The 22,735-nt window shown below is 63.4% G+C and overlaps 2 protein-coding genes across 2 annotated transcripts; one reads left to right on the top strand and one right to left on the bottom strand.

The window, feature by feature from the left end:
- Positions 1-6,391: 6,391 nt before the first annotated feature.
- On the top strand, positions 6,392-9,251 carry DLX4 (distal-less homeobox 4). Its single transcript, XM_075171857.1, has 3 exons — positions 6,392-6,683; positions 7,921-8,114; positions 9,000-9,251. The coding sequence occupies exons 1-3, from the start codon at positions 6,392-6,394 to the stop codon at positions 9,249-9,251; spliced, it is 738 nt and encodes a 245-aa protein (XP_075027958.1).
- Positions 9,252-15,031: 5,780 nt separating this feature from the next.
- DLX3 (distal-less homeobox 3) lies at positions 15,032-19,514 on the bottom strand. The gene is made up of 3 exons (XM_075171420.1): positions 19,041-19,514; positions 18,488-18,678; positions 15,032-16,497 (listed from the first exon to the last, which is right to left on the bottom strand). Exons 1-3 carry the CDS (start codon positions 19,357-19,359, stop codon positions 16,156-16,158), a joined length of 852 nt encoding a protein of 283 aa, XP_075027521.1. The 5' UTR covers positions 19,360-19,514; the 3' UTR covers positions 15,032-16,155.
- Positions 19,515-22,735: the final 3,221 nt, after the last annotated feature.

Raw genomic sequence — 22,735 nt, 5'->3', positions numbered from 1 at the left:
AGCAAGAGGAGGCTGTGCCAGCACCAGGGTACCACGCCGGGCACCTCAGCCCTCTGAAAACACCCCGATAAATCTCCCCCCTCTGCCAGTGTGGCAGCTATTAAGGTGGTAAAACAAGTGCTGCCTATTTCATCCTAATCCCAAAGTTTATAAAGCTTCTCCTTTAGAGACGTCTGCCTGCAAGAGACTCTTTTAAAACAAATTAATCACGTTTATTGGATCAAAGTCTCCACTGAGAGGCCAGCGCTTGATCACCTCTGTGTTTAAATGCTGCATCTGGCCATCACTAACTGCCTCGTTACGTTGTTGAAGCTGCAAACCCTTAATGGGTCTCACTAAAGGGAAAATAACAGCTCCTCCAACGAAGAGCCTGCAAGAGGAAAGGAAAAGACCATTTATGCAAGGAAGAGTCCCCTGGAAATCGTGTAGAAAACCTGGGCCAGAGCTTAATTGGGCTTGTTGTAAGGCTCATCCTTAGGGGAAAATCAACCTCCAGAGAGTTATCTAAAAAAAAAAAAAATCCAAACCAATATTTTTCGTTATTTAAATGCACAATCAATTCAAGTTATCTAAAAAAAAAAAAAATCCGAACCAATATTTAACTGCTCCGCTTACGACGCAATAAATTCAAGTTATCCTTTTTATCTGCTCCACCCAGAAAAAGGCAATTTTGCACCGCTCCAGCAGAGGCCGTGGAGGCAGGGAAGGGGCAGGAGGGGAAGAGCATCAGGTTAGAAAAGCCAAGTGAAATGTGCCCGTGCGCAGCCCAAGTCCAAGCGACGGAGTTTCATGTGAACGGAAAGAAAGGAAACGGAACTGGGTTTTTAACACTTTTTGGAGCACCCCAAAGGATTTTCTGGGTCTGCCTCAGCAGAGGAGATGCTTTGGCAGAGCAGCCTCCTCGCTGGCCGGGGCAGAGCTGCACCAGCGATGGCTGAAGGGAAGGCGAAGGGTTTCGGGCTGCGAGGTGTCGCCGGCCCCGGCAGGACAGGGTTCAGCTCCTTTCCAGCTTCGGTGCTCTCCAGCTCTCTGCGTTAAGGGTGATGGGAAGCGAATGAGGGTTAAAAAGCCTCTTTAACTGGTGCTCTTGTCAAATTAGCAGGGCAAGGCGCTGAGGCCGGGGCTAATGAATGGAATAATTGATTAAATATGTCATATTTCTGCCTAGCAGGTTCACACCTTCCCCAAAGGTTTCCAGATGGAGCATAATTATCCCCCAAACTGACTTCACACGCCGGGGCACAAGGGGAGGAACAGTGACATGGGGAATTTAGACAGCAGAAAATTGCTGCCGCAATTAATCCCAGGCTCTTAATAAACTCAGCAAAGAAGAGCAGGGACAGGGAGAGACCCTCCTGGGTTTGGCCCTCAGCGGTGCCGCTCAGGAGTAGCTGGTGCTGCTGGTGTAAATTTTCAACCTCTCTGCGTTTACGGGGCAGGAAAGCCAGCGGCGGCTTTGCTTCTCTCCAAAGATGCCACGAAGGGAAACTTTCCCCTCTCCTCATTCGTCTCTCTCAGTAGGGGCCAAGGGCTGAAGTGATGTAAATGAGGGGGGCTATATGCCCCTCACTGCTGATTTACATCAGGCTCCTTTTATTCCTTTGATTTCCAAGCCGGCAGTGAAAATCAAACCCAGACCAGATCTACGTCCTGGAAAATATTTTAAGTTCTAAACCAAAATATTTCCTTTATTGAGGGGGGCTGAAGCGGGGGGCGGGGGGAATGATTACTTGTTTTAAGGATTTTTAACTTCTATGATTTCATCTCAACTCAAACCGGCGACGAAGCAAGGCACAAATCCTGGCCGCCGCGGTGGCTCTGACCACAGCCGTGCCCTTGGGGAGATGCTGATTTACACCACCTGGCCAATGCCTTTGGTGGCACCAGGCTGACCCCCACCCGCTGCAGAGCCTCTGGGTGCTGGAAAGCCCCGAGGCCGGGCCCGGAGCTGGGCTGCAGCCGCCCGACCCCAGCCGGGTCCCAACCTTTGGGACGAGCCATTTTTGAGCATCTTTTTTTGCAGAAAAACCCTTTCAAATCCCTCCTGGAGGTGTTGGAGCTCCGCAAAGGTAAAGGGGGGGAAAAACAGTGATGTGAACTTTCTCTTCCCTTGCGTCCCTCTGAAATCTCCCCGTCGAAGCCGGGTCCCAGACGTGACGGCCACGTCGCTGTCACCTCCCGGGTGCGTGTGTCCTCTGGGCCACCCCCGCGCCTTCGGGTCACCTCCCCATCAGTAGCTCCCATCTCGCCTTGCTCCTGCCGTGATTCATTGCGCAGGGGAACAGGTTCTGGGTGCTTCGGGGGTGTCTGACACCATCCAGGGGACAAATCCTGCTCCCACTCGTCTTGGCGCTTCCCTGTGGGGCAGGATCAGGCCCTGGGAAAGGAGGGTGTCGCGCAGCACAGCCTTTCCCCCGCGCTATTACCTGCTCCAGCCCCCTCCCAGGGGATGCTCCTTTAAATGTCCCTTCCAACCCAAACTGTTCTATGATTCCATGCTCCCAAACGGCCCCTCGCCCTCCCCGTCCCCCCCCCGGGAGGGCTTTTGCTCCAGCCAACAAGCCAAAAAAGCCAGGGAAAAAGCCCGAGGAGAAGCCCGGGGAGAAACCAGCGCCGCAGCTCGCTGCGCAGAGGAGCCCGGCTCGCGCCGGCACCCCGTCTCCCCGCGCTCCCCCGGGATTACTGACGGGGCTGGAGATAGCGCGGTTGTTCGTTAGTGTGGCAGCGGTGGCGTGTGGGAGGGCAGACGCCAGGCTGTCTGCTCCCACTTTGTTCGGCTTGTTATTAACTTCTCCTTGGGCTGCCATTAACCCAGAATTCCTGTACTTGGCTTCAGGCTTTCCCCGCGCCGCTCTATCTCCAGCGCGTAATTACAGCTGTTGGGATCTCCCTTTATCTTGGAGGATCTTGTAGGTTTGTTACCTGGCACATGCTTTCCTGCCCCCCCTTCCCCCCCCCTTCCCTGCACCCCTTTAATCCTTCCTGCTTTCATCAGCCTCGGCAGCCGGAGCCGGTAAGCCGGCAGGTAAAAACCCGGAGCCTCCATCGCCTCGGCTTTGCACCGGCGAAGCCGCATCCCGAGCGCCTGCCGCCACAGCGGGAGCATCGCCGGGCAGGTGAACGGCAGCGGCGTGGCTCCCACATGTCCCGGCTGGCAGCGCCCGGCGCGCTCCCTGCCACCGCGTGGGTCTCGGCATGTGTCAGCACCTTCCAGCCCCGAGACCGAGACTTTGAATTGGCTCCGAGCGTGGCCTTGATTTATTTTTTTAATTTAATACGAGTTGACTTGATGTATTTATTTTGGCAGCGGGTTACCCCTCAAACCCCAAACCCTGCTAAAACAGCATGTTCTGTCCCTGCCAGCCCGCCCCGACACAAACAGGAGGGCTGGGACCTGAGCCCCGGGCGTGCGCCCCGCGCTCGTCCCCGGGCAGGTGCCTGGGTGGCACCGGCTCCTTCCCTGGAGCTGCGGGAGCCGCTGGGAACCGGCCCCCGGGTGAGCGGTGGCTGGGAGCTGGGAGTTTTTTACAGCCTGAAGGTTCGGTGCCAGTTTCTTACCCCGTCTCCCAAGGGAAGGTGGAGCAGGTAGTGCTGTCCCCGCGCCCGCTCCGGTGGGCTCGGAGGTGGAACGTCCCCTTGGCACGGGATGGGGCTCGGGGATGCCGAGATCCAGACCCCCGACCCAAAACTCCGCCTGTGCGAGGCTGGTAGGGAGTCAGGGAGGAGGAAGAGGAGGAGGAGGAGTTGGGCTGCCTCTCGTCTGGTGTCACCGCTGCCTCGTTGCTCGCCCTGGGCTGCCCCATGCCATGGGACCCGCTTGGAGATCCCCAGGTGGGGGGATCCACTCGCTCTCCAGCCCCCAGGCATGGTGGGGTGGGATCCCTCCTTGGCGTCACCAATGAAACAGAGCTGCGACACCTTGCCCCGGGAGGGGGTTTGACCCTGAGGGTCCTTCTCCTCCTGCCAGCAGTCAAATATTGCCCCAAAACACCCATGGGGACACCGTCCTTCCACTAGCACCCGGCACAGGGACCCTGTGTGCTACGTGGTGGACATTTTGGGGTACTTGTATTTCTATTTAATTATGGGTATTTATTATGTCCACCACGTAGCAGAGGGGTGGGAGAGCACAGGGGCCTGGGAAGGGGGTTCAGGTCCCCTGAGCATTTGAACCCCCCGGATCCAGCCCTGGGAGCCTCCCTGCCACCACGGGCAGCCTCTGCAGTAGTGGGGGATGCAGCCCCCAGCCCCAGCATCTCCCTCCCACCCTCAGCACCGGGGTGAGGAGCACCGGAGGGAGCGGAGCCGCCGGTAGCTCATCCTGGCAAGCCGGCACCCGTCCCCGGAGCCGGTGAGAGCTGAGTCACCCCGGCAGGGAAAGTGAGGAGCCGCGATAAAAGCAGATCAGCGCAGGTTTCCTTTGATACTCGCAGCAGCCACGCTTCGCCCTCGGTGCCAGCCAAGCCGGGCTCCCCAGGGATGCCTCGGCCAGCCCGGCCAGGGCTGGAGAACATCTGGATTTCTCCTTGTGCCTCTTTTTATTTGCTGCTTCGCCCCCGCTTTTGCCTGGGTGGGGTTGGGGGATTTTCCACGTTGGCCCCTGGAGTTTGGTGGCCCAGGCAGGGGTGGCAGGACAGCTTCTCCCCGCGCCCAAACTTAGGGCTCACGCAGGATTTTGAGCCCACGTTGTCCCCAAAGACAGTCCCAGGGACACTGGGGCTTTGCCCAGCTCCATGCTGGGATGGAGGGACATGGGGACCCCAGAGCCTGCACCCAGCACTGAAGAGCTGGTCTGTGGGTCCGGCTGTGCTGGAAATGGTCCTTGTGGTGTCGTGAGCGAAGGTTTGAGGAGGTTGGGATGGGGAGAGAGGGCAGAAGCCATCAGCTACGGAGGGTCGGAGGCCGGTCAGAGGAAGGGTTGTATTGGGAGTCTGGGGCAGGACACGGTCCCAGTGTGTCCTGGGGTTAGCCAGGAGCTCGGCTATTTATATCGGAGCTCCTGGCCCCTGCTCGGAATGACTCAGACCCGGCACGATGGCCAGATGGAAACATGTTTTGAAGATGGTCTAATGGGAGGGTGGGGACAGGGGACCCTCCCTGCCAGCATCCCCGGCCGCCGGTCACCCCCTCGCTCCCTCGGGGCTGCTCCTCCCCGGGCAAACCCCACGCGGGGTGGCAGCTGAAACCTCATGGCCAGCGCTCGGCTCGGCACGGGCCACCCAGCTCCCTTCCCCGCTGTGTCACCCCAGTGTCCCCAAACCCATCACCGCGGTGCAGCCGGGGCTCACGGACCCCGTCCAGGGCTTGGCGTGAGACTTGGCATTGCAGGAGGTGCAAATCCTCCCCGCCAGCACCATCCAGGGCTCCGGCTGGCTGTCCCCAGAGGTGGTGACGGCATCCCCCAGCCCCGGCGGGGGTTTTTACCCCCCGGTTTGCCCTGGCTGGCAGCCGGGGTGGAGGCTGTGGGGCTCCTCCAGGCCCCACGCACCCCGCCGGGGTCAGGGCTCCCCGGGGCAGTGGAAGGGAGCGGCCAGGCAGGTCGGCGCCTGCCGCCGGGAGCGGGGCCCCGCGGGGACGGGGTGCTGCCGACGCCAGGGGAAGGGGCCTCCCGTCTGCCAGGGCAGGCGCCGATGGGGTGGCTTTGGGGTTCCCACCCCCCGCAGCACCCTGGGTGTCCTCTCCCACCACCCGTGAGCATGGGGAGTGGGGATGCACAGGGACTCGACGCCCTGCGTGTCCGTCCCTCCGGTGTCCATCCTTCTCCAATCCCTGGAGCGTCCCCCCGCGTCCCCGCACAGGTGAGCTGAGTGCGAACGGCCTCAGCTCCTCCTTGCTCGGGGTCTGTCCCCTGGGCACCCAGGGCTGCCCCGTGCCCCCCCCCAAGGGGATGCAGCCCCCCGGGGCCATGTGCATGGGGAGTCACCGTCCTCCCCCTGTGTCCCCGATGGAGGGGGGTCCCTGAGAAGGGGTTACCCCCCCCAACACACATTACCCCTCACGGGCAGGAGCACGTGGGTCAGGCCCCCCCCGGGGAGACTCACCCAGGACATGGGGGGGGTCGGGGTGCCTCCCCCCCGGGTCTCCCCTCCGGGGAGGGGGCGCGTTGCCCGCGTTGACACAGACGTGGGGGGGGGAACAGCGGGGCGGGGGGGGGACACAGAGGGGGCTGCCCCCCGGGGTGGGGGGGGGGCGCAACCGGGGGAAGGGGGTGCCCCGGGGCGTGACGTCATCGTGGGCGGGGCTTGGCGGGGCGGGGCGGGGCGGGCAGGGGATCCCCCGGGCGCGGGGCCGCGATGCGGCAGCGCGGAGCCCGTCGGGGGGCGGCGGGGCTCGGCGCGGCACTGCGGGCTCCGGGGGCTGCCCGCCCCGGCCCGGCCCGGCCCGGCCCACCATGACCATGAGCTCCGTGGCCGAGAGCCTGCTGGGGCCCGACCCCTCCAAAGCCGCTTTCCTGGAGCTCGGCCACCCCTCGCCGCCGCACTACCCGCTGCACGGCCTCCACCCCGCCGGCCACCCCCAGCACGACCCGCCGCCCTTCGCCTCCTACGGCCGGCCCGGGCCCTACCCCTACACCGGCGGTGCCCCCCCGCCGCCCCACGGCGGTCCCTACCTGCCCTACCCGCCCCCCGGCACCCAGCATCCCCCGGCCGGGCTGGCCCACGGCGCCAGGCTGCAGGACGCAGGTAAGGTGGGCGCGGGGTGCTCGGCGCTGCACACCCGCCCCCGGGCACCCACCCAGCGGGGAGCGACAGGGATTCACCGGCAAACGCCGGGACGGAGCCGTCGGAAGCGCGTTGGGGCTGCACCGGCCCGTCGGGGCAGCGGCGATGCGGGGCTCGGCCCGGCGCGGAGGTCCCCGAGGTCCCCCCGGAGGACCTGCCGGAGCCCCGTACGGATGGGTGGCTGCGTGGTTGAAAGAAACCCCGGGGATGGGGAGCATCAGCGCCCCCGCTGCCCGCATCCTGCCCCCTGAGACCCCCGGCTGCCCGCATCCGGCACCCTGAGACTCCCAGCTGCCCGCATCCAGCACCCTCTGCCCACCCGGACCGGGCAGACTCTTCCCTCTGCCCCACCACCGACATGCTCCGATCTCAGCTCCCTGCCCCATCGCATCCCCGTTCCCCACTGTTTTCCCCAAAAGCTGATGCAGAAAACTGCAAGGAGAGCCGCCCCGAGAGGAAGTGGCCCCCGGGCTACCCCATGGAGGGGTCCTGAGCCCAGCTGAGCCCCTGGGCCCTATCGGCCCCTCGTCAGCTCCGGAGGGCCATGGCTGTGGCCAGAGCAGACTGCGCGGGGTGTACATGGGTGCGCAGACACGCTCGCCGCTGTGCCCTGCGCTCGCCCACATCAGCCCCGTGCTGCTGAGCCGGGGACCACCTTGTCCCCGGTGCCCCCCCGAGCCCCGGCGGGTTTCTGCCCCGCACAAGCCACGTGGCCCAAGAAGGACCCAGGGATGCTGAAAGGCACAGAGAGGGGAGGCACAGAGCTCACAGCGAAGGGCAGTCCGGGGGCTCGCTGCAGCGCCGGGGAGCAGCGTGCCCACAGCAAGGGACCCCCGGGGCAGGGGAGTCTGTCCTGCTGCCCCCTCCGTCGCCCCGTGGGACCCTGCCCGGCCCCCCCATTGGGTGCACAGCAGAGGGACCTGTGGCCTGCCCGGTTTTGGGCTTGTATAGAGATATTGAATGAATAATCCCATCCCTCCCTTCCTTCTCCTGTTTCCCCTTTGCTTTACCTGGGGCTTAAACAAACCAGCACAATAAAAGCAGGTCCCCCCCTACTTATTCCCACCTCCCCTCCAAAAGTAACCTCCAAAAAGCAAAACCCGCTGCAGCCCCCCAGGCCAGGGTGGGATGGTTTGAGGTCGGTTTTGGGTTTTTTTTAACCTCCCAGTATAACTCTCTGCTCCTCTCCCACCCCAAGAGCACGAGAAGCCCCCGTCCATCGCCAACGGGGAGCTGCGCATCAACGGCAAGGGGAAGAAGCTGCGCAAGCCACGCACCATCTACTCCAGCCTGCAGCTGCAAGCCCTCAACCAGCGCTTCCAGCAGACCCAGTACCTGGCGCTGCCGGAGCGCGCCGAGCTGGCGGCCCAGCTGGGGCTCACCCAGACCCAGGTACGGCCCCTGCGAGGGGCGAGGGGACGGTCACGGCCCTGGGGGTGCACCATGCGGGAGGCTCGTGCCCATCGCTGCTCCGGGAGTGACTCTGGATTAAGGCTGCGTCACGATGCTGGGGTGCAACTGGAACCGTGCCGAGTCGTGCCGTGCTGCGGCAGGGGAGCTGGCGCCGGTGGGCCCCCGGGGCTCGGGTTCGGGGCGCCCCTGCTCGCACCTCCCAGCGGCACCGGGACTTTCCCAGCCCCGGAGCCTGGCTGCTGGCCCGGCCGTGCCCGGCGCTGGGCGGCCCCGGGCCGCGGGACGGGGCGAGTGGGTTTTTGAAGGCGATGGGGAGAGACAGGCAGGCGGCAGCGGTGCAGCCCGGAGCCAGGGGCGAAGCGAGCTCATAAAGCCGGGGAAGAGGAGGCAAGTGGGAACCTGCCGGCAGCGCGGGGGGGACCGCGGGGAGGAATGAGCGGGGCCACCACCCCAGCGCGGCGGGCCCCACTGCGCCGCACCCCGGCCCAGCCCCGGCACCCGGCTGGGCTGGTGGGGGCCACAGCCCGTGCCGGAGGGGGGGGACGTGGGGACACACGGGGATGTGCACGGCTGGGGACTCCTGGCTTGCTCTCCATTTAGCACACGTTTGTCTGGGCTCCCTGTGCCGCTTCCCACATTCCAACTGCCCTTAGTGGAGTCTCTGGTGGCTTGTAAGGGCTTGGGCTCAGAGCCCGGCTGATCTCATAGACCCCCACGCCGAATCGACTCTGCCTTTCCAGGGCAGGTGTAGATGGGGGAGACGGGGACCCCAGAGGGGTTCCGTAATTATTGACGCTGGGGGTTTATGGGGGGGGCATTGGCCACAGACCCCATCCTCCCCACTCACCCCTCTCTCTCCCACAGGTCAAGATCTGGTTCCAGAACAAGCGCTCCAAGTACAAGAAGATCATGAAGCAGGGCTCGAGCGCGCCCGACGGGGAGCACCTCCACACCGCCGCCTCCCTCTCCCCCTGCTCCCCCAACATCCCCCCGCTCTGGGACATCCCCGTGCCGGGCAAAGGGGCCCCCCTGGCCCCCAGCAGCTACATCAACAGCTTCGGAGCCTGGTACCAGCCGCACCCGCAGGACGCCATCCCCCGGGCCCCCATGATGTGATGCTGTCACGGCTCCAGCACCCGCCGGCTCTGGGAGGGGCCAGCGAGGGGGGGGGGGATGCTCTGCCGCCGCCCCCCAAGGGACCGGGGAGCCCAGCGAAGTCCTGGGGGACCCCAGTGAATGGAGAAGGAGGAAGAGAAGGAGGAAGGCAACCGCGGTCTGCAGGAACCTGGGGATCGCCTGCTGCATCGCGGTCCAAAGTGAGACAGCTCCGGCACAGCGCCCTGGTGCGCCCGTCCCGGTGGGACAGGACTTGGCCTCCAGCCGCAGCCCCGGGTCCCTCCGTTCATGGACATGGGGCAGGGGGGACCCCGAGAGGGGCTGGGGGGCTTGGGGAGTCCCCGGACCCCCCCAGCCTGGCTTTATTTATAAATACCGTCCGTTATTGTATCTGCCCCCTCCCCTTTATAAATAGGCTGTACACTTGTAAAGAAAAGACTGCTCCTCCGTACCTGCCCTCCCTTTTGGGGGGTCTGTCCCCAGTTTTGGGGAGACGATTCGGTCCTGGTCCTCGGAGGCTCCCGTCTCCAAAATCTCCTGGGAAAACATCCCGGCAGTAACAGGAGCACTGGAGCAGGGGGCTGGGGCTGTGCCCCCCCTCAAAACATCTGTGCGGGACCCACCGGTATTTTCAGACTGCGATCGCTCCCCCGAAATGGAGGCGCAATTATAGTAATTGTGGAGCCGGGCCCCTCGGTGAGGGGCTTCTCGCCGCCTCCTCGGGGTAATTACGGGCAATTTGGAGCTGTTGAAGATGTCTCCCTTAATAGGGGCGGGAGAGGGAGGGCGGGGGGACGCGGGGCAGGCTGGGGACCCCGGGGCGGGTCGAGCCCGGGGTTATTGCCCCGCGTCTCCAGCAGCCCCCATGAATCCCTGGCCCTGGGAGCGAGGGATATTTTTCCGCTGCAGGTTTGACAGCGGGTAACCTCTCCCTTTGTGCTTTTCAGAGGCCAGAACCCAGCTAGAAAATACATTATCATTATTTCCCCTTTTTCCCAATCCTGCTCAGTGTTTGTCACCCACAGTGGGGACGAGACCTGCGCTGGGGCTCTCCCCAGCACAGATTTGCTGGTGCAGCAGGTCCGTTCCGAGGTTTGCTCCGTTGCACAAACACGCCATGATCCTCGCTCCAGATATTCCCACCTTATATTTCCCCCATTCCAAGGGTCCCTTCCCGGGGACCATGTTTCCCATCCCAGCCGGCGAGGTCGGGGAGGGAGCGATGCCATGCGCGGCTCTGGTTGCACCTTCGGCCGCGTGCGGGGCAGGAGTTTTTCCGAGCACTTGGCTCCCACCTGAGGAGTCGGGATTTTGAGCAAGCGATCCATAGCTGGGGGATGGGCAGGGCTGGAGATCGGGCACCCCGGGGCCGGCGGCGCGTGGGGACCCCTGGGTCCATGCCGGCAGCCGCAGGGCTGGGCGCGAGCCCCCGCCGCCCTGCCAGCCGGTAGCAGGTCTGATCCCTCAGCTGAGAGGTTTGGGGTGCTGGCGGTGACCCCTCCGGGACGCAGGCACGGTTGTCCCCGGCTGTGTCCCGCAATGGCCACGGGCGCTTTGCAGCGATGGTACGTGGAGGACGTGGAGCCCACGGGCTGGCTCAGCACCCTGGGGGACACCGTGGCCCGGACCGACTGCGGTCCAGGGCCAAGACGTGATGCGTGGTGTCCCCTGCGTGGGTGGGTGGTGTCCCCGAGTGGGGAAGGGTCTGGCAGAAGTAGGGTTCCGTGCAGGGCAAGACTGGCTTTATTTTCCCTGAGTGATGGAGCCCGTCTTCCCCACCGAGGCTTTAGGGAGGCAGAGGGATTTGCTTTGCACCAACATTGGCAGAAAGGAGAATTTCTCATCCAGAGATCGAGGAAAACCCCGCTGCTCGCGGGTGGGATTTACCCCGGGCAGGGGCTTTGGGCTGGAAGAGGCGGCTTTCCTCCAGGAATTCCTCTCCGGCCACGGGAAGGGGCTGAAACGTGGTGTGGTCTTGGCTGCAAAGGGCTCTCGGATGGCTCGGGATGCCGTCATCGAGGAGCTGGGTGCTGGGTGCCGTCCCTGTGCATTTGGGGTGACCCCCTGCAGAGCCGGCAGCGGGGTCGGAGGGGGCTCGGTGGCACGGCGTGCCCGGGAAGGGAAGGATCCGGCAGGAGGGGGGAAGCAGGAGGCAGAGGCCGTGGCTCCCGCTCGGCTTTCCCGACGGATGTGCTGCCAAGGACCTGCAGCCAGAGCTGCTTGCAGGTCCCGTCTTGCAGCGGGAGGGAGGCAGCAGCCCTCGGCTCCCGGGGCCAGGATCCGGCCCGCCCGGCACTCGCGGTGCGGCCGGGACGGCGGCTGGCGCCCGGACCCCGCCGGAGGGGCCGCCTTCGCCCGCGGCTCCCCCCTGCACCCAGCCACACACACGGGAGAGCCGGGACCGACCCCCTCCTGCCCTGATGAGTGGGAGCAGATCCCAGTTAGGGCACCCTTGGGTGCGGGGAAATTCCAGCTCCAGCCCATCTCTCGGGCACCCAGGGGAGCCTGGACCCCGCTGCCGCCCGCCTGCGCTCGGGTCCTGCTCGGGATGCTCCTCTGGGATGGGGATGGGGAGAGGGACGGGGTCCTGTGCCCTGAGGGGGGGGTTTGGGGGCTGTTCTGCCCTTTCCTCCGCAGCCAAGCGGGACGGTGACCCCGCTTTCCTCTGCGCCCCGGGAGAGGGGCAGCGTTGCCAGCACGGCATCGCTGGAGCTGCTCCTGGCTCTTCTCCACCGGCCAAAAGCATCCCCGGTTGGGGAAAAGGCCAGGAGCCCCCCGACATCCCAGTCTGGTAGGGTTTAACCCACTGGATGGGAGAAATCCCAGTGGGGGACGGGGATGTCCCTGGGCTTGTCCGGGTCCCTCTTCCCTCCCACCTGCGCGGGCTGGAAATCCAAGCGGCCCCCTTCAAAGTGCCAGGGCAGGTTTGGGCGCAGGGGGGGACTTTGTGTCCCCCTTCCCGTCCCCAGCCCGGGCAGGGTGATGGGCCGCGGACCGGGGAGCAGAGAGGTCCCCAAGGCCACTCGGGAGCATTTCTGTCCTACTTCCCAGCGCCGACAATGGTGACGGAGCCCCGGCCGGCGGCAATGCCATGGCTGCCCGACGTCGTTCCTCGGCTCCGGCTGCCGCGTGCCGGGTTAGCCAAGAGCTGGGGAGGGGATGAAGACACGGTGGATGCCAGGCCGGGCCGTGGGCGGGCAGCTGCCCCCGCTCTTTGTGCTGGCAGCGGCGTGACGCAAGCGGCTGGAAGCGACGTGTTGCAACGGGGCAGGAAACGTGTGCCGCGCTGGGAGGGCTGCGCGCCGGGGCTTGTGCGCGCGGGGCAGAGCCGTGCGGGGACGCCGGGGGGACGCCGGGCACCGCTGCCCCACAGCTTGGACCCACGGGGGGCTGGAAACCACAGCTGAGCCCTCATCCTGCCCGTAGCCACTGGCAAAATCCCCTCGGAGGGGCTGGGTGTCCCCAGCATCCCGGTACCGTCCGGTGCCGCTCCCCATTCCCAGTGCCAGCAGGGGATAACTGGGATAACCGGGTATAACGAAGGACGGTCATTTTATTCCTGTGCCAGGGCTGGGCGAGGGGTGCTGGGAGGAGTGGGGTGATGGGGTGATGTCCCCACCCGGGGGGGTCCTCAGGGCCCGTTCAGCTTTGGGAGCAGGCTGGGGCAGCTGCTGCTGGCAGGAGGAGTGGGCTTGTCCCTGGGGAGGGATGTCTGGGTCCCGCAGCCCCTTTTGGGGAGCTCTGGGGGTCTTGGCCACCTCTGGGCTGGAAGAGCTGCAGGTGATGCTGGTGGTGATGGGGCTGAGCGAGGAGGAATGGGGGAAGGCAGCCGAGAGGGGCCGTGCCCGGCTCTGCCGTGGCTCATCGGGCAGGTGCAAGGGGCTCCTGCACCAGCCGTGGCTCCTGGCACCCAGCCCACCCCACGGGCTGTGGGTGCCGTGACCCCCAGGAACCCCCAGCCCCACGCGGGCTCTGGAACATGCTCTGTGGCCGGGACAGAGGAGTGGGACAGGAGGGATGGGGGGGCTGCATGAGCGCAATATCTTCCCCGGTGCCCATCCCCGGGGCGTCGGGTCTGGTGGCACAGGCTGCCGGGGGAGCCCAGCTCACAGGCAGTGCTGGAGGGGAGCAGGATTAGCGCCTGTCCGCGGGCAGCGATGCACCCAGCATTTATATAATCCACGGATATGTAATCTTCTGTCTTTCTTTTTTTTTTATTTTTTTTTTTCCTCTTTTTCCCTCCCCCCCCCTTAAATTAAAAAAGAAAAAAAAAAAAAAAATTAAAAAAATAAACCAGCGCCAGCTCATGCCGTGCTTCTCACTCCAGGCAACGCCGCTCGGTTTCCTCCTCTCCCAACCCGCCGCCTCCTCGCTCTTGCTGGCAGCCTCCCCCTAATAACCCCCGTGTCTCCAGCGTGTCTGCCCGCCTGCCGGCTCTGGGGCGGTTTGCACGCAGCCTCCAACCCCAACCCCAACCCCCAGCGCTGGGGGACGGGGGGCTGGCAGCACCCCTTAATTCTTTGCAACCGGCCCGGTCATGCAGGCGCCGTACGGGGATGCCCGGGGCTCCGGCTGCGCCTGACGCTGGCACGCCGGGGGCACGGGATGGGGATGGGGAGCCGGTGGGTGCAGCCCGTGGTGGGGATTTGGGGAACCCCCCCCCGCCACGGGTGCGAGGTTGGTCCTGCGTGGATTTGGCTGTGGGAAGAGGGGACGTGGGGACACCTCTGGGGACGCTGAAAGCTGGGTGCGTCCCGGCTGTCCTGGCGTGCCGGCACCCCACGGCGCTGGGGGTGTCCCCAGCGGAGGGACTGTCCCCAGGGCCACCCCGCGGAGGGCTGGGTGCTGCGTGGGGCTGGGGGGGTCCCTCCACGGCCATCGGGGATGTGATGCCGGGGACCAGGGCAGGTCCTTTGTCCCCAGCGCGGCTCGGTGGGGACAGCACCGGGATGGGCGATGGGGCTTCAGCCGCCGACCCTTTGCTGAGCTCCCACCCGTGAAACGATGCCGGTGACAGCGGGGACAGCAGGGCAGGGGGACCGGCGTGGTTCAGGGACTGTCCTCGTCACCGTCCCGAGGCCCCGCGTCTGGGGGGTCTTTGGGTCACTCGAGCCCTCCCAACCCCACGACGCCGATGGGGAAAGTCACCGTCCCCGCAGTGGTGGCGAGTGTCGGTCCCGTGCGGTCGGTGCCTTGGGGGGGGGTCCCGTCCCCCGCCAGCCCTCACCCACAGCGTGTCCCCAAAGGGGACACCGGGGCAGCCCGGTCACCCTCCCAGTTTGCACAGCTGGGAGCCTACTGGTTCCCAGTAAGAGGAGCAGGAGGGAAGCGGCAGGTCTCCGCGGGGGTTCGGGGGAGACTCCGCAAACCAGGAATAAAATCCACCCCCCAAATTCCCTCTCGGCGGGGCAAAGCGGGACTCGGGGTGAGCCGGCAGCGGCTGTGCCCATCGCCCGGTGCCACCCCCAGTCCCCAACCACCCCCCAGCTGCCCCCCAAAAATGGGGTGCAGGGGACGCGGGGTTTAACTCTGCATTTCCCAACCTGAAAAACTCCCGAGCTCCTCCCTGCTCACCGAACCCCCCCCCCAAAATGGTGTTTGGAGCCTTCAAATTGGAAGCGCTTTTATTAACATTTATAGATCAGCTTTTGTTCACTAGGAAAGCAGCAAAGGACGCTCGGAGGAAGCCCCCGTCCTTAGAGGGGGCTCCCATCAACCGGGTGGGGTTTTTTTCCCTTAAAAAAATAAAAGTGAACAAAAAACCAGACCGAAACCAGCTTGGTTTGGATCAACTTTATACAAACGAACCTTATGTACACTCTCTTTTTTCCCCCATACACCCCTATTTATATAAGGCAACATAAATAAGATCCTCGGGACTGTACAACACATATGAACACTTCTTAAAACTGCACTTTCTGCTTTTAAAAAAATAGCATCATTCTCTTAAAAAATAGTAAAGAGGTTTTTTTTTTTTTTCTTTAAAATGTGTTGTCAATTTATTTAAAAAATAGGCATTCTGCTTCGCCGTTAGCTTAACTGACACAGATGGAGGCACTGTTAGAAAACGGAAATTAGCACAATTTTTCTCTTTAAAAAATAACTTAAGCCATTCCTGAACTGTTTAAATATTAAAATATTTTCTCCCCCCCCACACACACTTTTTATTTATTTTTAAATAACCACCTTTTTGTCTGAGCATCGTCCCGGGCGATTCCCGCGAAGCTGCCACGGAAGCGGCTGGGCTGGGGGTCCCGGTTTGCTCCCGTGGGGCATCCGTGGCCCCGCAAACCGTTCCGGGTCCCCGGATTTCGGGTGCCGCGAGGGCGAAGCGCATCCCGCTCCTTTGGCATCGGCGACGGGCACCCACACGCCGCGGCGCCGCGTCCTCCTCCCCACGGGCTCCATCCCCAGCGGGGGGCGGGTGCTCCGGGTGCCCCTCGCGTCTCTCCTTGGGTGCCCACCCATGCTCGGGGTGGGGGGGGTGGGGGGGAGCCGTGGCGTGGGGCAGCCCCCCCCAAGGCAGCTCATTAGGGTGACCCCCTCGCAAAGCTCCGGCGAGGGACCCCCAGCGGGACGTGGCTCCTCGGGGGCCGTTTTTATTAGGGGGTGATGGAAAAAGGAAAAATGAAAAAAAAAAATGCATAAGAAGAATTCGCCACCTTTTCCTCGCCTGCCCTGGGCTGGGTGCTAATGAGTTTAACCCTTTGCAGTCCTCTTGTTCCTGAGATGAGCTGGGAGAGGATAGGATATATAAGTGTATGTCTAGGGGTGCGTGTACATGGGTGTCCTTTTTTTTTTTTAAAAAAAAAAAAAAAAGAAGAAAAAACACAAAGTAGGGGGAAAAAAAAGGAGGCAAAGGAGTTCTGCCACTGTCTCTCGTTCCTTTTCTCGCTCCGGGCTGTTAATAGACGGCGCCGGTGTTGGGGGGAGGCCCCGGGGAGGTGTGATGCATCGTGGTGGCCGGCGGTGGCTGGTGGGGTCCGTGGGGTCCGCTGAGGGTCTGGGGGTGATACCAGGGATTGTGCTCCTCCAAAAAGCCGGGGGAAGAGCTGTAGGGAAGCGGCTGCGGGAGCGGGGTCCGGCCCGGCGCGCTGCCGTGCGAGTTACTGTCCCAGACGGCCGGGGAGGGGGGGGAGTTGCAGGCCATGGAGTCGCTGTTGTTGGGGCTGTGCTCCAGCGGCACCTCGCCGTTCTTGTACAGCTTCTTGAACTTGGAGCGGCGGTTCTGGAACCAGATCTTCACCTGGAAGGGAGGGAGAGGGGTCAGCGCCCCGCCACCAAAAGCGGATGGCCGGGTTGAACGGGGAGGTCGGGGGGGCGCGGGAAGGGGAGGCGGGATGGGGGTGATGCGGGGAGCCCGGGGCACACGGGAAGGGACGAGGGGCATGGGTGTCATGGGGAGCCCCGAGACGCGATGCAACGTGGGAAGGGACACGAGGGACATGGGTGTCACGGGGAGCCCAGACACACGATGCAACGTGGGAAGTGACGGGGGACATGGGTGTCATGGGGAGCCTGGGCACATTGTGCACCGCGGGAAGGCACCCGGGATGTGGGTGTCAGGGGGACCCCACGCACATGGTGCATCGCGGGAAGGCACCCGGGATGTGGGTGTCAGGGGGACCCCACGCACATGGTGCATCGCGGGAAGGCACCCGGGATGTGGGTGTCAGGGGGACCCCACGCACATGGTGCATCGCGGGAAGGCACCCGGGATGTGGGTGTCAGGGGGACCCCACGCACATGGTGCATCGCGGGAAGGCACCCGGGATGTGGGTGTCAGGGGGACCCCACGCACATGGTGCATCGCGGGAAGGCACCCGGGATGTGGGTGTCACAGGGAACCTGGACACACCACCCACCATGGGAAGGCACCCATGATTTGGGTGTCTTGGGGACCCCAGAGACGCGGTGCATGGTGGGAAGCCCCCCTGGGGACATGGGCGTCGCGGGAAACCCGTCACGCCATGCATCACGGGACGCCAGCCCGGCACGCCGGGCGTCGGGAGCGTCCCTGGTGCTGGGTGAGGCGGCAGCGCTGGACGCCCTTGGCCCCCGGGGAAGGGGTGGGGGGGGCGGTGGTTGTCACCCAAACAGGATGTCCCTCTGGGAGCGGGTGACGCGCTCCGTCAGCCCTTTGCCGAGTGTCCCCGATTGCTTCATCGCCCAAGGGAGGAGGAGGAAGGCTGGGCGCTGGGGAGCGCCGCGCCAAGGGCGGCACAAGGGCGCCGGCGCCGGCCCGCAGGCAGGGAGGGCGCCGGGGACGGGACGGGGTGCGGGGGAGTCGTGCGCTGCGGTGACGGCGGTGACAACCTGCTCGCCCTCACTCCAGCAGATGGGCAGGATCGATTTGTCCCCACGTCAGGCAAACCCCAAAAGCGGGGGTTTAGCCCCAAATCCAGCTGGCTCGTGGGGAGGAGAAGCCCATCGCGCCCGTCCCTGCTCAGCCTAAACTGCCACCCCCAGCACAGGGTCCCCTGGGGGGGATGCGTCCCAAATTCCCTTCTCTCTGCCTGGACCAAGTGGGATGGGGGAGCTGGAGCGTCGGGAGGACGGACCCAAGGGGAGCCCCGGAAAGCCCGGCCGGGGGGGGCAGGGTCTGGTCCCCAGGACCCCGCGCTCTGGATGGACTCGGGGCCAGAACTGTCCCGAGCACCCCGACCCAAGCGCCCCGTCCTGAGCACCCCATCCCAGGCACCCCATCCCGAGCGCCCTGTTCCGAGCGTCCCGACCCGCCTGGGATTTGGTGTCCCGTGTTCCCGGGAGGCCGGGTGTGTTGCTGACCCAGGACCCTCCCAGGCACCAGGGCAGGATTCAGCCTCAGACCCTGCCGGGTACCTGGGCAGAGCGAGGTCTGGGATGGGGCTGGCTCCGGAGGGGGGGGGATAAACCCCGAAACCTGGGGAGCGGGGCACAGCTGGGGTCCGTCCCCTCTCTCTGCTCCTTCCCTCCTCTCCACCTTTTCCTTAGCAGCGCAGATCTGCTCCGCGCGGGGAAATCTGGCGGCAGGGACCCCTGCGCCCACGAGCAAGTGGGGAGCATCCATCCCCGGGGACCCCCAGACCCCCTCCCTGCTCTCACCAGCCAGCTGCAAACACAGCCCCCTCCCAAACCCCCGCTGATTCGGGTTTTGCAAGGCGGGGGGGCAGCTCCAGCTCCCTCTCCTGCCGATCCCTCCTGCCCGTGGCTGGGAATTGGGGTGGCGGGGGGTGACGGGGGGGCTCAGCCCTTACCTGGGTCTGGGTAAGCCCCAGCTGGGCGGCCAGTTCAGCCCGTTCGGGCAGCGCCAGGTACTGGGCTTTCTGGAAACGGCGTTGCAGAGCGGCCAGCTGGTAGCTGGAGTAGATGGTGCGGGGTTTGCGGATCTTCTTGGGTTTCCCATTGACCATCCGCACCTCCGGCTCCGGCTCCTCCTTCACCGACACTGGGCAGAGAGCGGAGGTGTGAGGTCGGTGACGGCAAAGGGGTCCCAGCGCAGATCCCCCCCACGCCCCCAGCTCAGAGCGATCCTGCTCTGCGTGGTGGCACTGTCCCGTCCCCCCGCGGCATTCCCCCGGAACGGCCGCAACCAGCGCGGCTCCATCCCGCTGCATCCCCCCAGCAGCGCCGGGGATGCCGGAGGGGGCTGAGCCCTGCCCCAACATCCACCCCCACCCTTCCCCAGCCCCGCGACCGCCCCTGTCCCCAACTTGGGGACACTTAGAGGGGTGCAACTTCGCAAAGCTCCGGCTGCAATCCCAGGGGAGCAGCGGGAGGGATACGGCCCTTCTCTCCCGAGCATCCTACCTGCTTCTTGGGCTGGGAGCTGCTGGTCCCTGAAGTGGCTGTACTGGCGGTAGGAAGGGCTGTAGGAATAGTCAGATTTGGGCGAGTAGGTGCCGGCGGTGCCGATGCCGTTGAGGTTGAACTGGTGGTACGGGTAGTGGCTCACGGGCTGGCTGTAGGACTGGCCCGGGTAGTAGTCGTGCTGGCTGGTGTAGTAGCCCAGATCGGTGACGGAGGACTCGGGTAAGGTGGGAGAGTCCTTGGAGGCGGCATGGCAGCTCAGCGAGCCCGAGAGGTCGGTGAGGATGCTGGAGAGCTTCTTGTCGAAAGAGCCGCTCATCGCTGGAACTGGGGAGGGGGGGAGCTGCCCGCCTGGCTGGGGACCCCCCAACCTGGCGGCTCCGGCTGCCCGCGCGTCAGGCCTGGCGTGCCCAGAGCTGGCTCCTCCGCACCGGCTCTTGCGAGGAGCAACCAAGAGACTGTGCCCAAACCTCCAGCCCCGGCCGCCTGCTTAAAGCCTTTAATTAGGGAGCAGGGCAGGGTGGGTGCGCATTCCGATTGGCTCCAGAAATATTGCCTGGGAGGCAAAACAGGCTCCTGCCTCCTCTCTGTGTGTGTGTGTGTTTTTTTTTTTTTTTCTTTCTTTTTTTTTTTTTTTCCTTCTTTCCCTCTCTCAAGAAACAACAAAGAGTGGGTGAAGGAGGGAGAAGGAATAAATAAAGATTGCAGGCTCCTGTCTGCAGGAGCAGGGGCGGGAGCGGGGGGGCTGCTGGCAGAGCCTTTGGGGACGCCGTGCGATTCAGGGGGGGACATTTTTGCAATGGAATTGGTGGCCCTCCGGGGACTCTTGGTGTTGAGGGGGGATTTGGAGGGGGAGCAGAGTGAGGGGGTATTTGCTGGGGGTAGGGGGGAGGAAGGGTTGGGGTTAGGGAGTAGGATGGATCCGGGCTTGGGGCTGGGTGGCTATGGGGGTATGTTTTAGACACACCCCCTGCCCCCGGCTCCCACCTTCTCCCAGTAGTTACCAGTGTCTCCCAGTTGAACGCCATCCCCAAGGCAGAGCCCTCCTAGCCTCATGGAGCGGGGGACCCTCATGTACCCCCAAACTTGCCATCCTCTTCCTGCCCTGTGGGGACCTCGGGGCAGTGACAAGCCCTGATTCTGGGGACATCCCCCCGCCCCGGGGCTCTGTGTCCCTCTCCCACCCCCAGTCAGGGCCCTGACCCCCCCGCTGCCCTAAGAGACCCCAGCAGCATCGCTCAGCCCGGGGCCCCACGCCAGCCCCTGCGACGCCCTGCAACCCTGCAACCCCTGCAACGCAGGGCTGTCCCCAGCCACCCCCTCTGCCCAGCACCGGGGGGGGCTTTGGGAGGGGGGACTTCTATTTTGGTGGGGGGGGTCTCTGCCTCTGCTGGCAGGTCCTTACCCCTGAGAGGGGCTGGGGGGGATGGGAGGGGGCCGGATCCTTAAGCCTGGCCGGGGCTTTTCCCCTCCTGCCCCCCTGTGTCCCCCCCGGGATTGTCCCGTCCCGTCCCCCCCCCCCGGGATGGTCCCCCCGATCCCCCGCCCCCCCCAGCAGTGCAGCGTGGTGCAATGGCGCCACCTGACGGCGGCAGCGGGGAGCAGCGCCCCAGACAGAGCCCCGGGTTCGAGTCCCGGCCCCGCCGCCACCGCCGGGGCCGTGAACAAAGTAGAAAAATAAACAGAAATGTGAACAGCATGGAAACAGAAAGAATGGAATAGGAATAGGAATAGGAATAGGAATAGGAATAGGAATAGGAATAGGAATAGGAATAGGAATAAGAATAGGAACAGGAATAGGAATAGGAATAGGAATAGGAATAGGAATAAGAATAGGAACAGGAATAGGAATAGGAATAGGAACAGGAACAGGAACAGGAATAGGAATAGGAATAGGAATAAGAGAAAGGCGAAATAGAAATAGAAATAGAAATAAATAGAAATAGAAATAGAAATAGAGGAATAGGAATAGGAATAGGAATAGGAATAGGAATAGGAATAAGAATAGGAACAGGAATAGGAATAGGAACAGGAACAGGAACAGGAATAGGAATAGGAATAGGAATAAGAGAAAGGTGAAATAGAAATAGAAATAGAAATAAATAGAAATAGAAATAGAAATAGAAATAGAGGAATAGGAATAGGAATAGGAATAGGAATAGGAGAAAGGCAAAATAGAAATAGAAATAGAAATAGAAATAGAAATAGAAATAGGAGAAAGGTGGAATAGGAATAGGAATAGGAATAGGAATACGAATAGGAATACGAATACGAATACGAATACGAATATGAATACGAATACGAATACGAATAGATAGGACTCGAGATCAGTTCCAGAGGGAAGCAGCCAGGACAAAGCAGGAGACAGAAGCGTGACCCAGAAGCTGTGTGTGAAGGCACGGGCTCGCCTCCCCGCATGGGAAATGTAATTTGAGATTTGAGGAATTAATTCAAAGGGGACAGAAATGTCTGGGACAAGCCCAGCCCTGCTGCCCGTCCTGCTTGGAGCTCGGCGGGGGCCTCCCTGGGGAGGTTTCCCAAGGCCCCGAGAAGCCGCTGGGACATCCCCAGGTCCCCGGCCCCGGCTGTCCCTCCAGCCGGACTGTCACCAGGGTTGGTTCCTTCTGGGAAGAGGGTTTCTCCAGCAGGAAAAGCCGGTTGGAGAGCTGCAGGCCAGGGAAGGCGGCTGGGGAGCAGGGTGCAAACGGGGAGCAGGTCTGTGCAGTCCTGAACCAGTTTGGGACTGGGAGGCACTGGTGCCTCTGGCTGCCGGAGGCTTCTTGGCCAGGCTGGCGCTTGCTGAAGCCCCAAAAACCCGGGAGCTCATGGACTAGGGGGGGACAGTGCGGGGGGTCCAGTTTGAGTGAACTAGGACGGGGGGGGTGGCAGAAGTCGCTGTACTGGGGCACTCGGGGGTCTCTGCGGGTGGGTGCACGGGGTGGGGGGGGCTGGCAGGGCTGACCACAGGGCCAAACCAGCACCCCCCCCCCGCCGTCCCCTGTGCCACCCAAAAGGCTGCGGGGGGATTCCCCCCAGATACCCCGGTTGGAAACGCCCCCTCCCCCAGCCCGGCAGTGCCCACGGGAGTCCCCTCGTGTCCCCAGCTCTGCCACTGCTGCGGGAGGGTGCGGGGGGGACCCGGCGGGCTGGTCCGCACCCCCCCAGCCGCAGCATCCTTGGGCGGACGCCGCCATCTAGTGGCCTTTTGGGGTGGTGACACCCCCTCTTTGGGTGCTGTCACCACCCCTTGGGTGCGAACACCCGCTTGGGTGCGAACACCTCCCCCTTTGGCGGCTAAGACCCCCCAATACCCTTCTCTGGGGGCTAAGACCCCCCCTTTGGGTGCAGATACCTCCCCGTTGGGTGTCAGCATGCTCCTTGGGTGCAGACACCCCCTCCTGGGGTACTGACACACTTCCTTTGGGTGAAAATACCCTTTTTTTTGGGTGCAAACACCCTCTTTTGGGTATAAATACCCCTCTTTGGGTGCAAACACTCCTCCTTTGGGTGTAAATACCCTTCTTTGGGTGCATAGACCCCCCTTTGGGTGCATAGACCCCCTTTTGGGTGCAAACACCCTCCTTTGGGTCTAAATACCCTTCTTTGGGTGCATACACCCCCCTTTTTGGGTGCAAACACCCCCCTTTGGGTGCAAATACCCCTCTTTGGGTGCGAACACCCTTCCTGGGGTGCTG

Source organism: Calonectris borealis, chromosome 22 (assembly GCF_964195595.1).
Source record: "Calonectris borealis chromosome 22, bCalBor7.hap1.2, whole genome shotgun sequence".
In the NCBI taxonomy this organism is placed as follows: domain Eukaryota; kingdom Metazoa; phylum Chordata; class Aves; order Procellariiformes; family Procellariidae; genus Calonectris; species Calonectris borealis.
The sequence above is the reverse complement of the archived record's forward strand: the minus strand, read 5'-3'. Positions and strand labels throughout refer to the sequence as shown.

Excerpts from the sequence above, each read along its gene's own strand:
- DLX4 (XM_075171857.1), top strand. The coding sequence starts at position 6,392 with ATGACCATGAGCTCCGTGGCCGAGAGCCTGCTGGGGCCCGACCCCTCC. Across the intron at positions 6,684-7,920 it reads CGCCAGGCTGCAGGACGCAG|AGCACGAGAAGCCCCCGTCC; the intron begins GTAAGGTGGGCG and ends TCCCACCCCAAG. Across the intron at positions 8,115-8,999 it reads TGGGGCTCACCCAGACCCAG|GTCAAGATCTGGTTCCAGAA; the intron begins GTACGGCCCCTG and ends TCTCTCCCACAG.
- DLX3 (XM_075171420.1), bottom strand. The coding sequence starts at position 19,359 with ATGAGCGGCTCTTTCGACAAGAAGCTCTCCAGCATCCTCACCGACCTC. Across the intron at positions 18,679-19,040 it reads GCTCCCAGCCCAAGAAGCAG|TGTCGGTGAAGGAGGAGCCG; the intron begins GTAGGATGCTCG and ends CTCTCTGCCCAG. Across the intron at positions 16,498-18,487 it reads TGGGGCTTACCCAGACCCAG|GTGAAGATCTGGTTCCAGAA; the intron begins GTAAGGGCTGAG and ends CCTCCCTTCCAG.